We start from the raw sequence: 14,764 nt of genomic DNA, 5'->3' as shown, positions 1-14,764 counted from the left end.
CAAAAATCACTGACAGAAGAGGTCTATGCGTTTCATCCCCGTTTTCAGGATACAGAAGGTAGTCAGGATGAGAACATGGAGCAAGAATCAGAGATCCTAGAAGAACCAAACAATGAGGATGGGGTCAATGCCAAAGGGAGAGAAGATCATGTTGAAAGGAGATATGATGCTCCCGAAACTCAAGACAATGAGACAAAAAGACAATCTGCCACGCTGATCCTCAACACTGGAGCTCCACAGGGGTGCGTGCTCAGTCCCCTCCTGTACTCCCTGTTCACCCACGACTGCATAGCCAGGCACGACTCCAACACCATCATTAAGTTTGCAGACGACACAACAGTGGTAGGTCTGATCACCGACAACAACGAGACAGCCTATAGGGAGGTCAGAGACCTGGCCGGGTGGCGCCTGAATAACAACCTATCCCTCAACGTAACCAAGACTAAGGAGATGATTGTGGACTACAGGAAAAGGAGGACCGAGCATGCCCCCATTCTCATCGACGGGGCTGTAGTGGAGCAGGTTGAGAGCTTCAAGTTCCTTGGTGTCCACATCAACAACAAACTAGAATGGTCCAAACACACTAAGACAGTTGTGAAGAGGGCACGACAAAGCGTATTCCTCCTCAGGAAACTAAAAAGATTTGGAATGGGTCCTGAGAACCTCAAAAGGTTCTACAGCTGCAACATCGAGAGCATCCTGACTGGTTGCATCACTGCCTGGTACAGCAATTGCTCGCCGTACAGCCCAGTACATCACTGGGGCTAAGCTGCCTGCCATCCAGGACCTCTATACCAGGCGGTGTCAGAGGAAGGCCCTAAAAATAGTCTAAGACCCCAGCCACCCCAGTCATAGACTGTTCTCTCTACTACCGCATGGCAAGCGGTACCGGAGTCCCAAGTCTAGGTCAAAAAGGCTTCTCAACAGTTTTTAACAGTTCTATGACTGGGGTGTTTTAACAGTTCTCAACAGTTTTTTCCCCCCCAAGCCATAAGACTCCTGAACAGGTAATCAAATGGCTACCCGGACTATTTGCATTCTGACACCAATGTAATGAAACAGGAGGGAGCAGGTCTTGAACCCTCGACCTTCTAGCCCGAGGTCCGGCGCGCAATCGACTGTGCCGCAAAAGCATGCTCCAGCGGCAGAATCGATTTCCGCGCTTATAAACCCAGGGTCGTTACAGTATCTAGCTACAACCAGAAGGTGTATATAATGTGTTCTACAGTCAAATGAAACGACTCAATATCGCTATCTACCGGCCTTGGGATAGCTAACTCATTGATCTTGCTTTGTAGTATACCCCTCTGATCTCAGGTCTGACATAATTCATTTGTAAATTCATGAAGAGAGGAGTTGTGCTGTTTACATCCAATTAAGATGATCCTAACCAGGATATTTAATTACATAGATTAACTCAACAAAAATATATCGATCACACCGTGCATGACATGGTGTGTTGGTGAATTAGCTTAAATTAAGATAATTGTTAGGACTTTCTTTCAATAACACCAGTGTAACAGTATAACTTTAGACCGTCCCCTCGCCCCGACACGGGCGTGAACCAGGGACCCTCTGCACACATCAACAACAGTCACCCACGAAGCATCGTTACCCATCCTTCCACAAAAGCCGCGGCCCATGCAGAGCAAGGGGAACCACTACTTCAAGGTTTCAGAGCAAGTGACGTCACCGACTGAAATGATGCTAGCGCGCACCACCGCTACCTAGCTAGCCATTTCACATCGGTTACACCAGCACAAATGTTTTATTAATTGATTGTGACAAAGGATCAGCAGCACGTTACTGATCATTAGTAGCAGCTCATCAGCAAATTAAATATGAGACCAGATAACGGGGACACCAAGCAAAACGCCTAATCTTTGAGAGTAAATATTTAGCTTTACTTTTAATCCACTGAATTGTAGGAAAATATATTAACGTTACCAGTGTGTTGCTTTCGAGGTCCGCTTGCAGCAATCCCAACTTCTTAAATAGCAAATCAAGTACTGTAAGCAGCAAATTAGACCTGTTCCCTGTGTTTAGTTTTAGACATCAGTATTACCTATATTTTCCGTCTTAGTTGACTCATTACAAGTGTTTCCCACAGAAGCAAATCACGATGACTTCCAAATCGGGCGTTCCATTTCAGTCGCTAGTTCGCGAGCTAGCTAGCTAGTTAGCCACACACTAGTCCTCGTTAGCTACTGCTAGCTTTAGCGGCTAATCAGCTAACTACTGTATCACCGAAATGTCTTATTTTAGACCAAAAACCTGTGTTTTCTTCCAACTACCGTCCACCAATTTTGGACAGCAAGGAATAAACAGGCACCGAAAAATTTGCTAGTGGCACAACTCAAACCAAGTGAGAGTTTTTAGGGGCTCCATATTGATCCTGGGAGCTAAAACATCATCACCTCCTGCTGTCATCGACGACTGGATGGAGGAGGCAGATTGACACAATCACAGGAATATGTCATTTGTATCCCCTCTGAAATAAGCAATTTACGGGGCAAGGGCATCAAATTAAGCAAATCAATTCAGTCATGGACAAAAGAGATTCATACAGAAATCAAATGAAACCATTTGACATTTCATTTATTTGTTTCAAATCATTATTGTAAATGTGTCATCCCACAATATGGCACATTAAGCATGAAATGTGTTTTCACATAAACAAGTAAAAGAACAGTGAAACCAATCAAATGAAAGATGGAATACATCATACAGGATGATCACTACATATGCAACCTGTTAAATTTAACGGAGTTGAACACAGCCACGAGATAACATGACCCATTCTAATAAATAGACCGTGGTTTGCCATGGAGAGAACACTAGTACACAATAAGGTTTTGTCTTAAAGAACCTATACATTTAGCAGGGGCTGTCAACATAAAACATAAAATCTAAGATTTATCAGTCAGTCTTCAGACCTTCCTTGATGAGGTTGAGCTCATAGCACAGTGTCTCGTAGCGATAGGCCATACGGATCTGGGCCACATTGGTCTTGCGGATGTCATTGCCCTCAGGACCCTCCTTCAGATAGTCGGCACCCAGAAAGTGAGTCTTCTCCTGTAGATAAAAACCCAAGGCAACACGTTTTGGTTCTGACTAAACTTAGCCATGGCAGTCTACGACAGTGTTGTGTAATCCAACACATTGCTTTATTGTGTATTGTAACGTAACAAAATGTTTGAAAAGCCTGAAATTAGCCATGAATCATTGCATGTCTTGGTAAAAATGTTTAGAGTTGAAGTCGGCAATTTACATACACCTTAGCCAAATACATTTAATCTCAGTTTCACAATTCCTGACATTTAATCCTAGTAAAAAAAATAGGATCAGTTAGGATCACCATTTTTTTTTTACGAATGTGAAATGTCAGAATAATAGTAGAGAGAATTATTTATTTCAGCTTTTATTTCTTTCATCACATTCCCAGTGGGTCAGAAGTTTACATAGACTCAATTAGTATTTGGTAGTATTGCCTTTAAATTGTTTAACTTGGGTCAAACGTTTCGGGTTGCCTTCCACAAGCTTCCCACAATAATGGGTACTTTTTTGCCCATTCCACCTGACAGAGCTGGTGTAACTGAGTCAGGTTTGTAGGCCTCCTTGCTCGCACACGCTTTTTCAGTTCTGCCCATGTAACAGTATAACTTTAAACCGTCCCCTCGCCCCGACGCGGGCGCGAACCAGGGACCCTCTGCACACATCAACAACTGACACCCACGAAGCATCGTTACCCATCGCTCCACAAAGGCCACGGCTCTTGCAGAGCAAGGGGCAACCCTACTTAATGTCTCAGAGCAAGTGACATAACTGATTGAAATGCTACTAGCGCGCACCCGCTAACTAGCTAGCCATTTCACATCCGTTACACCCACACATTTTCTACGGGATTGAGGTCAGGGCTTTGTGATGGCCACTCCAATACCTTGACTTTGTTGTCCTTAAGCCCTTTTGCCACAACTTTGGAAGTGTGCTTGGGGTCATTGTCCATTTGGAAGACCCATTTGAGACCAAGCTTTAACTTCCTGGCTGATGTCTTGAGATGTTGCTTCAAATATATCCACATACTTTTCCTCCCTCATGACGCCATCTATTTTGTGAAGGGCACCAGTCCTGCAGCAAAGCAAAGCACCCCCAAAACATGATGCTGCCACCCCCGTGCTTCACGGTTGGGATGGTGTTCTTCGGCTTGCAAGTCCCCCCCTTTTCCTCCAAACATAACGATGGTCATTATGGCCAAACAGTTCTATTGTTGTATCATCAGACCAGAGGACATTTCTCCAAAAAGTACAATCTTTGTCCTCACATGCAGTTGCAAACCGTAGCCTGGCTTTTTTTATGGCAGTTTTGGAGCAGTGGTTTCTTCCTTGCTGAGCGGCCTTTCAGGTTATGTCAAATCAAACTTTATTTGTCACATACACATGGTTAGCAGATGTTAATGTGAGTGTTGCGAAATGCTTGTGCTTCTAGTTCCGACAATGCAGTAATATCCAACCTAACAATTTCACAACAATTACCTTATACACACAAATGTAAAGGAATGAATAAGGATATGTACATAAAATAATATATGAATGAGTGATGGTATAGAACGGCTTAGACAAGATGCAGTGGATGGTATAGAGTACAGTATATACATATGAGATGAGTAATGTAGGGTATGTTTACATTATATGAAGTGGCATTGTTTAAAGTGGCTAGTGATACATTTATTACATACATTTTTCCAGTGGCTGTAGTGGAGTCAGTATGTTGGCAGCAGCCACTCAATGTTAGTGATGGCTGTTTAACAGTCTGATGGCTTTGAGATAGAAGCTATTTTTCAGTCTCTCGGTCCCAGCTTTGATGCACCTGTACTGACCTCGCCTTCTGGATGATAGCGGGGTGAACAGGCAGTGGCTCGGGTGGTTGTTGTCCTTTGATCTTTTTGGCCTTCCTGTGACATCGAGTGGTGTAGGTGTCCTGGAAGGCAGATAGTTTCCCCCCGGTGATGCGTTGTGCAGACCTCACTACCCTCTGGAGAGCCTTACGGTTATGGGCGGAGCAGTTGCCGTACCAGGCGGTGATACAGCCCGACAGGATGCTCTCGATTGTGCATCTGTAAAAGTTTGTGAGTGTTTTTGGTGATGTCGATATAGGACTCGTTTTACTGTGGATATAGATACATTTGTACCCGTTTCCTCCAGCATCTTCACAAGGTCCTTTGCTGTTGTTCTGGGATTGATTTGCACTTTTCGCACCAAAGTACGTTCATCTCTAGGAGATAGAACGCGTCTCCTTCCTGAGCGGTATGGCGGCTGCGTGGTCCCATGGTGTTTATACAGTATTTGCATACTATTGTCTGTACAGATGAACGTGGTACCTTCAGGCATTTGGAAATTGCTCCCAAGGATGAAACAGACTTGTGGAGGTCTACAATTTTTATTCTGAGGTCTTGGCTGATTTCTTTTAATTTCCCCATGATGTCAAGCAAAGAGGCACTGAGTTTGAAGGTAGGCCTTGACATACATCCACAGCTACACCTCCAATTGACTCAAATGATGTCAATTAGCCTATCAGAAGCTTCTAAAGCCATGACAATTTTCTGGAATTTTCCAAGCTGTTTAAAGGCACTGTCAACTTAGTGTATGTAAACTTCTGACCCACTGAAATTGTGAAACAGTGAATTATACAGTGCGGCAGAAAAGTATTTAGTCAGCCACCAATTGTGCAAGTTCTCTTAAAAAGATGAGAGAGGCCTGTAATTTTCATCATAGGTACACTTCAACTATGACAGACAAAATGAGGAAAAAAAATCCAGAAAATCACATTGTAGGATTTTTTATGAATTTATTTGCAAATTATGGTGGAAAATAAGTATTTGGTCAATAACAAAAGTTTATCTCAATACTTTGTTATATACCCTTTGTTGGCAATGACAGAGGTCAAACGTTTTCTGTAAGTCTTCACAAGGTTTTCACACACTGTTGCTGGTATTTTGGCCCATTCCTCCATGCAGATCTCCTCTAGAGCAGTGATGTTTTGGGGCTGTTGCTGGGCAACACAGACTTTCAACTCCCTCCAAAGATTTTCTATGGGGTTGAGATCTGGAGACTGGCTAGGCCACTCCAGGACCTTGAAATGCTTCTTACGAAGCCACTCCTTCGTTGCCCGGGCGGTGTGTTTGGGATCATTGTCATGCTGAAAGACCCAGCCACGTTTCATCTTCAATGCCCTTGCTGATGGTAGGCTTTGTTACTTTGGTCCCAGCTCTCTGCAGGTCATTCACTAGGTCCCCCCGTGTGGTTCTGGGATTTTTGCTCACCATTCTTGTGATCATTTTGACCCCACGGGGTGAGATCTTGCGTGGAGCCCCAGATCGAGGGAGATTATCAGTGGTATTGTATGTCTTCCATTTCCTAATAATTGCTCCCACAGTTGATTTCTTCAAACCAAGCTGCTTACCTATTGCAGATTCAGTCTTCCCAGCCTGGTGCAGGTCTACAATTTTGTTTCTGGTGTCCTTTGACAGCTCTTTGGTCTTGGCCATAGTGGAGTTTGGAGTGTGACTGGTTGAGGTTGTGGACAGGTGTCTTTTATACTGATAACAAGTTCAAACAGGTGCCATTAATACAGGTAACGAGTGGAGGACAGAGGAGCCTCTTAAAGACAAAGTTACAGGTCTGTGAGAGCCAGAAATCTTGCTTGTTTGTAGGTGACCAAATACTTATTTTCCAACAAAATTTGAAAATAAATTCATTAAAAATCCTACAATGTGATTTTCTGGATTTCTTTTTCTCATTTTGTTTGTCATAGTTGAAGTGTACCTATGATGAAAATTACAGGCCTCTCTCATCTTTTTAAGTGGGGGAACTTGCACAATTGGTGGCTGACTAAATACTTTTTTGCCCCACTGTAAGTGAAATAATCTGTCTGTAAACAATTGTTGAAAAAATGACTTGTGTCATGCACAAAGTAGATGTCCTAACCGACTTGTCAAAACTATAGTTTGTTAGCAAGAATCTTGTGAAGCGGTTGAAAAACAAGTTAAGGACTCCAACCTAAGTGTATGTAAACTTCCGACTTCAACTGTATATATATATATACAGTGGGGAGAACAAGTATTTGATACACTGCTGATTTTGCAGGTTTTCCTACTTACAAAGCATGTAGAGGTCTGTAATTTTTATCATAGGTACACTTCAACTGTGAGAGACGGAATCTAAAACAAAAATCCTGAAAATCACATTGTATGATTTTTAAGTAATTAATTTGCATTTTATTGCATGACATAACTATTTGCTACATCAGAAAAGCAGAACTTAATATTTGGTACAGAAACCTTTGTTTGCAATTACAGAGATCATACATTTCCTGTCGTTCTTGACCAGGTTTGCACACACTGCAGCAGGAATTTGGCCCACTCCTCCATACAGACCTTCTCCAGATCCTTCAGGTTTCGGGGCTGTCGCTGGGCAATACGGACTTTCAGCTCCCTCCAAAGATTTTCTATTGGGTTCAGGTCTGGAGACTGGCTAGGCCACTCCAGGACCTTGAGATGCTTCTTACGGAGCCACTCCTTAGTTGCCCTGGCTGTGTGTTTCGGGTCGTTGTCATGCTGGAAGACCCAGCCACGACCCATCTTCAATGCTCTTACTGATGGAACGAGGTTGTTGGCCAAGATCTCGCGATACATGGCCCCATCCATCCTCCCTTCAATACGGTGCAGTCGTCCTGTCCCCTTTGCAGAAAAGCATCCCCAAAGAATGATGTTTCCACCTCCATGCTTCACAGTTGGGATGGTGTTCTTGGGGTTGTACTCATCCTTCATCTTCCTCCAAACATGGTGAGTGGAGTTTAGACCAAAAAGCTCTATTTTTGTCTCATCAGACCACATGACCTTCTCCCATTCCTCCTCTGGATCATCCAGATGGTCATTGGCAAACTTCAGACGGGCCTGGACATGTGCTGGCTTGAGCAGGGGGACCTTGCGTGTGCTGCAGGATTTTAATCCATGACGGCGTAGTGTGTTACTAATGGTTTTCTTTGAGACTGTGGTCCCAGCTCTCTTCAGGTCATTGACCAGGTCCTGCCGTGTAGTTCTGGGCTGATCCCTCACCTTCCTCATGATCATTGATGCACCATGAAATAAGATCTTGCATGGAGCCCCAGACCGAGGGCGATTGACCGTCATCTTGAACTTCTTCCATTTTCTAATAATTGCCCCAACAGTTGTTGCCTTCTCACCAAGCTGCTTGCCAATTGTCCTATAGCCCATCCCAGCCTTGTGCAGGTCTACAATTTTATCCCTGATGTCCTTACACAGCTCTCTGGTCTTGGCCATTGTGGAGAGGTTGGAGTCTGTTTGATTGAGTGTGTGGACAGGTGTCTTTTATACAGGTAACGAGTTCTAACAGGTGCAGTTAATACAGGTAATGAGTGGAGAACAGGAGGGCTTCTTAAAGAAAAACGAACAGGTCTGTGAGAGCCGGAATTCTTACTGGTTGGTAGGTGATCAAATACTTATGTCATGCAATAAAATACAAATTAATTACTTAAAAATCATACAATGTGATTTTTCTGGATTTTTGTTTTAGATTCCGTCTCTCACAGTTGAAGTGTACATATGATAAAAATTACAGACCTCTACATGCTTTGTAAGTAGGAAAACCTGCAAAATCGTCAGTGTATTAAATACTTGTTCTCCGCACTGTATATATATTGACAGTTCAGGCCACAGTGTGGATAAATTGTGGGTCTCTGAGGCAGTACCGGTATATTGTTTATCCTGTTTGTCGTCTGTTGGGTTTGTTACCTCATCAGACAGGCCACTCTGCAGCACACTGTTCCTGGAGATCTCACACATGTCACAGGTGCTGAGCTTGAACACCTGGGCTGCAATGGCGTACTCCTCCATCAGGGGCTCCTGAGGACACACAGTCAGAGCAGAGTGAGCTGGGCATCTGGCTTACTCTCTACCAACCATTGCCATTCTGAACTTAAAGGTTAAACCAATGAACGGCACCCTAGGTCAGTTGATTGGCACGTAATGCACCAACATGAACCAAGAGAGCCCAAAACATACATATCGTCCTACACAACACAGACAGTACCGGACATGCACCCAGTTTAGCCTCACCTTGGTGTAGTGGAACTGCATAGGGTCATCAGTGGACAGGGAGACGATCAGGCCCTTCTTGAGGAACTCCAGAACAGGATTCTTGGCATACTCCAGGAAGAGACTGTTGTTGCTGAGTGGAGACATGGCAATGGGAATCTGGGCCAGGAAGTAGAGGTACTGCAACACGGGGCTCTGTTGGGTGGGAGTGTTAAATACAAACATCAACATTAAGACCGTAGAAGTTAGTTGTGTCATGTGTTGATGGTGCCAAAGAGAGGAGGCTATTTTGTTTGGAGAGGCTACTGACCTTCTTGAGATTGAGGCCGTGAGAGATGTTGTCAGCGGTCATGAAGGAGGCCAGCAGATGGGTGACGGCTCCAGCCTCTCCACAGTGGGGCCTGAACTGGAAGGTGTTCATTCCCCTAGCTCTAGGAAGCAAACATAAAATCAGACTCAGAGACAAAATGATGGCCATGTACTGTAAGACACTGATAATGATACGGGTGTATCATTGTTGGATTTGTACTTTTTCTGAAACAATTTCTTGAAGGACATGTGGATTGTGATTTGACATGTGATACTCACTTGCGTAGCTGGTTGATCATAGTGATGTTGGCATACATGTAGTAGATGTAGTAGCTGTAGGAGGGGTTCTTGACAATGTCCCACTCCTCTGGCTTGGGGCTCTTGGTGCAGAACATGTGACCACTGTGCTTGGACTCGTCATCCACACTGTCGAAACCTGTCACCTACAGAACAGAGAAAGATGGAGAATTAAGAGATTGCCTTGATATTCAATGCATTTTCGACATACCAATCTTTCTTTTTATAAAGTGGTTGAAAATGTCAAATTTTAAAAATCTAATTCCACCCTTCTGAAAAAAATTCCATCAAGGCTGGAGAACAATCATGAATTAGGACATTCGGGTGAAATACCCCTTGAAATTATAAATAAAAAATGTAAACCTCCTTTATCCCTGGTCTCTCATGCCAGTCTCACTCACATGCTTGAGGAAGATGCTGAGTTCAGGGTTGGCGTGGGGTTCGATAGTGGCCTGGAAAATAGGCATGAAGATGTTCTCCAGCATCTTTCCAAAGTGGGGCACAAAGTTCCTGCCTCTAAAGATGTCACTGAGGTGGAAGTACAGAGAATGAGCAGTTAGAAGTTAGTCAGACATTATTCTAAATGCACGAATATCATTATTTAGAGAGCCATTTAAAAATATATTCTGTTCAGGTTTTGTTTTTTACTTTGAGACCAACATGACACTCATAAAATAGTATAATTTTTTACTGAGTTTGCCAAACTCTGTATATCCATGCCTCTAGTATTTCTAACACTTCCTGAAGAATCTAATAATAAAAAGGGTACAGAAAGAGGGAAGTACTGTCACGCCCTGACCATAGTTTGCTTTGTATGTTTATATGTTTTGTTTGGTCAGGGTGTGATCTGAGTGGGCATTCTATGTTGTATGTCTAGTTTGTCTATTTCTATGTGTTTGCCCTGATATGGTTCTACATCAGAGGCAGGTGTTTGTCGTTGTCTCTGATTGGGAGCCATATTTAGGTAGCCTGTTTTGTCATTGTGGGTTGTGGGTGATTGTCTATGTGCAGTGTTTTGTGTCAGCACTATTATTTGATAGCTTCACGTTTGTTATTTTTGTATAGTTCGTTCAGTGTTCTATTTTTAAATAAATATCAAGATGAACACTTACCATGCTGCATATTGGTCCTCCGATCCTTCCAACTACTCCTCCTCAAACGAGGAGGAGGACGGGTGTGACAAGTACATTCACTGATGAACAGAGGGATAGAACTTACTAGATCCTAGGCACTTGAATCATCCACTTGAGTTGAGGGGAGAAGACTCTATGCTTGTTGAACCAGCCGGAGAGCTTGGTCCACTCATTAGGTTTACAGCCATAGATGGAAAGTCGGGGCTCGGCATATTGGTACCTGGCATCCTCCAGGTCAGATGCCACTTCCTGGGTGCGAAAAAAATGAGAATTAGCTGGTTGTAATTAAGCAGTGTTTACAAAAGGGATACTAACTCAGCCATAGCAGAGTCTAACCTTAATGATCCTGGCAAAGTACTCTCCGTCGATGTGGTTCTCTGTCTTCATGTACAGGTCACGCAGCTCACTGGCTCCCACAGGGTTGTACTTGGCATTGAACTTGTCAAAACGCTGAAAGGTTTGTCTGCCCTTGAGAGAAGAGGGTGAGAGAAGCATGTAAAAAACAGGGAATGTACACACTGGCAATGGAAAAATAATAAAAATATCAAAGCTATATATTGTTTCACTATATGCATTTTACTATATAAGCATTCTACGGCTTCTGCCAAGAGGTTTGGAACTTTATTACACAGGAGGTAATAGCAGACTTTCACTTTGGCCACAGGACTGCATTTCCCCTTTGAACGCTACACTAGCTAGAGGTAGAACTCACAGCGTGCACATCCAGGGAATCGACAGTGAGATCATAGGGGTGTAGGTTGAGGTTGGCAAACAGTTCCTTCATGGTCACATCTTTGCCATTAATATTTTGCACTACACGGTCAGCGTCCACCCTGTATGACTTCTTGATGAAGCGCAGGAGGTGCTTCTGGTTCATGCAGGCAGCTGCATGGATGTGGGTGTCTACCTACAACAGCACACACAGGAGTTATGAGAAAAAAATTGTTGAGTTACTTACAAGTTATTATGAGTTCTCTTTGTGGTGTACTGACACTGCTTGAACAACAGGGGGAGCAGAGCACACAACATTTGCTATTTGGGAGCAGAAGCGGAAGTCACACCCAGGCTGTAGGAAGTTAAAGTAGCCTACTCTAAAACCCATAGACGTCTTTTGCATTCACAAATATAAGATATCTGTTGAAAGGTCTTTTTTGTAATTTTGTTATTGCTGTCATTTTTATCAATGAAATTAAACTGGTGTAACAGGGTGAAGATTTCCCTGTTACAGGCAGTTATTTTCAGTGTTGAATGTGCTCTGTGATTGACCATGTCTTGGGCCCTACTTTTAGGTGCAGAAATGGAAACACTGTGTCAAATTGATGCCAAAAATGTGCTTTTTGTTGTTGTTGCATTTTAGCTAACAATTTTCCTAACTTTAATCTAATTCTCCTAACCGGCTACAAAAAGTAAATTCTGACCAACTGTATACTACCTAGCCAAAACCTGCTTTTACCGGTATTTTCAGCATTATCCACTATTGTTGCTACAGGCAGAAAATCCTAGTAATTGTTCTTTAATTTCCAATCAATAAACCAATGTCTGGTTGTGCATGTGTTTTAAGCCAGCACCTTAACCATTACACCAAGAGGTCTTAGGTTAAATAAGCTAGGCTAAATACTGATATGTTTTGTAAGGTGGTAGCTATCTACCTTCCTGCAGTTGTAGAAGTCCCTATGGGGGTTCAGCTTCAGCTCCTTCATCTCCTCCATCTCGTTCAGCATCTCATGCACATTGAACTTGGACATGAGGAACTTCAGACGACGGTGACTGTATGTCTTACTGCCACCCAGGAAAGACAGACAAAAATGTAATGTGGATCTTGTAAAGTTGTTAGGCATTTCGTGGTGTGATATGTAGTCCATATGTTGGATTATTTGTTCCAGACCAGCCCTAAGGCTGCATTTACACAGGCAGCCCAATTCTAATCTTTTGCCCAATTATTGGCAAAAGCTGATCTGATTTGTCAAAAGACCAATTAGTGGAAAGAAAAAAAAGATCAGAAATGGTCTGCCTGTGTAAACGCAGCCTAGCTCACTTGATGCAAGTGTTTAACCAGGGTTGGATCAAAAGCCAGCACATACACACTGCTGTGGCTCTGCTGGGTTGGAGTTAACCTCGCTCCCAGGCTATTGCACACAGCACATATTACCAAATTCATAGACGCTAACTACCTTTAGCGTCTATTGATGAAGGTATCTTCTTCTAGGGAGACTTGTGTTAAAAGGCCGATGCTCTGTCTGAACATGAACACGCATAGCTTGTGGAACATATCTTTGATATCAGCGAGAAATAATTTTCCCCCAAAAAATTCTACACACCTTTATAGAGTTAGGACCTTAAGGAGTAACGGTAGGCTCGCCTACACTCCTTAAGAGTACATTCTTGGGCTAAGTGCATATAAGCATGGGACATAGTCCCGTGAGCTCAGTTGGTAGAGCATGGCACTTGCAACGCCAGGGTTGTGGGTTTGACTCCCATGGGGGACTCGTATGAACAAATATGAAAATGTATGCACTCAAAGTCGCTCTGGATAAGCACGTCTGCTAAATGACAAAAAAATGTAAAACATCAATGTTTAAAAGTTGGCCTTAGTGGGAGTGACAACAGAATTCAATGGGAGTGACCTTACTGATTAAAGTAGCTGTAATTAAATTAACGAATCACAACTGGGTGGCGTGGCTCCAAATGGAGGCAAGACCCAGGCAGGAATTTGTGTTGCGCACAAGACATGTACCGGGGAGGGTGAAGAGGAAGGGGTTGTGGGAGATGATTGGTTGGTAGATTAAGCCAATGCCTGTGTGTCAGGAGTTTCTCCTGATCATTCTGTATTGGTGATCCCGAGGGGTTTGTGCTGATTATATGGAGATTGTGACAGCTGGTTAAATGGCGTCCCTTGAGAAGATCAAGATGCATGTCAGGAGAAGTGCAGTATTATCATAAGGAGACGTACACTTGGAATACAGAGGAGGAATGGAGGGAAAAAAACAGGCAGAGGAGGTCTAAGAGAGAGAGGGTGGAAGAGGGTGAGCTTGAGTAGGTTAAAAATAGCAGGGAAAATGGAGATGGTTTGTTAAAGAAGAATGGTAGAAAGTGTAAGCAGAATGAGCTAAAGACAGGAGGAGAAATAGAAGTGAATGAGGTCAAAGTATCGGAGGTGGTAGGTGTGGTGAAGTTCTCGGAGCCCGAGGCTTGCACCGAGGGCCAGGATAAAGATGAGTCTGTGACTGTAGGAGTGAAGTTTTTTGAAAAAGTGGCCCCTAGCCTTTTGGCTGATCCATTTGTGGTTTCAGGGTGCGTGAAAACAGAGTTGGGTGCTGTGGAATTGGTGAAGGTAACCAGAAGTGGTCTTTTGATAATTGTTTGGGTTTCTGCTGGTCAGAGGCAGAAGGTGCTCCGCGTTAAACGAATGGGGGCAAAAAATGTGAATTGTTTTGCGCTCAAGAAAAGGGCACCATTGAAAGGAGTGATTACTGGGGTAGCAGGACATGTAAAAGTTGACCAACTGAAGGGGAAGATTCCCAGAGTTTGTGATGCTCTTTGTTTGGTGCGACGCAGACAGGGTGGCGTGAGTGGTGAAACAAAAGAGTCATTGTTGCGTCAAAACAGAACACTCAAAACATGAGCACAATGGCAGCTCTTCCTTTAAAGACCTCCAGGCCTCAAGAGGGTAGATAACCCAAAAAACACGGGTGGAACTAAAAAATTGAGCCAGGATTTCTGGAGGGACTACTTTTACATGCGCACCTGTCAGATAAGCATGGGTATAAAATGTTTGGTCCTCAACATACACACAGCTCATTGTTCAACCCTAAAGACGCAACTGGTATGTAATGTTTGGAATTATTTATTATGTTGCATCCAGTGCTTAGCACAATTTACATGTTTAACTCTGGTAGGAGTGTTGACTTTTGGT

The 14,764-nt window shown here is 43.4% G+C and overlaps 1 protein-coding gene across 1 annotated transcript in view; it reads right to left on the bottom strand.

Annotated features, from left to right (window-relative positions):
• Positions 1-2,560: 2,560 nt before the first annotated feature.
• Positions 2,561-14,764, bottom strand: part of LOC129860908 (AMP deaminase 1-like) — a 44,317-nt gene continuing 32,113 nt past the window's right edge. The window contains exons 6-15 of the mRNA XM_055931812.1: positions 12,501-12,630; positions 11,564-11,758; positions 11,188-11,319; positions 10,937-11,100; positions 10,120-10,246; positions 9,701-9,864; positions 9,423-9,543; positions 9,134-9,307; positions 8,810-8,920; positions 2,561-3,075 (exon numbers count right to left, since the gene is read on the bottom strand). Of these exons, the coding sequence (XP_055787787.1) occupies positions 2,920-3,075; positions 8,810-8,920; positions 9,134-9,307; positions 9,423-9,543; positions 9,701-9,864; positions 10,120-10,246; positions 10,937-11,100; positions 11,188-11,319; positions 11,564-11,758; positions 12,501-12,630 (1,474 nt within the window). The 3' untranslated portion in view covers positions 2,561-2,919. The remainder of the gene's footprint in view (positions 3,076-8,809; positions 8,921-9,133; positions 9,308-9,422; positions 9,544-9,700; positions 9,865-10,119; positions 10,247-10,936; positions 11,101-11,187; positions 11,320-11,563; positions 11,759-12,500; positions 12,631-14,764) is intronic.

Source organism: Salvelinus fontinalis, chromosome 8 (genome assembly GCF_029448725.1).
Source record: "Salvelinus fontinalis isolate EN_2023a chromosome 8, ASM2944872v1, whole genome shotgun sequence".
In the NCBI taxonomy this organism is placed as follows: Eukaryota; Metazoa; Chordata; class Actinopteri; order Salmoniformes; family Salmonidae; genus Salvelinus; species Salvelinus fontinalis.
Note: the sequence above shows the minus strand (reverse complement) of the source record. Positions and strands in the feature narration are given on the sequence as shown.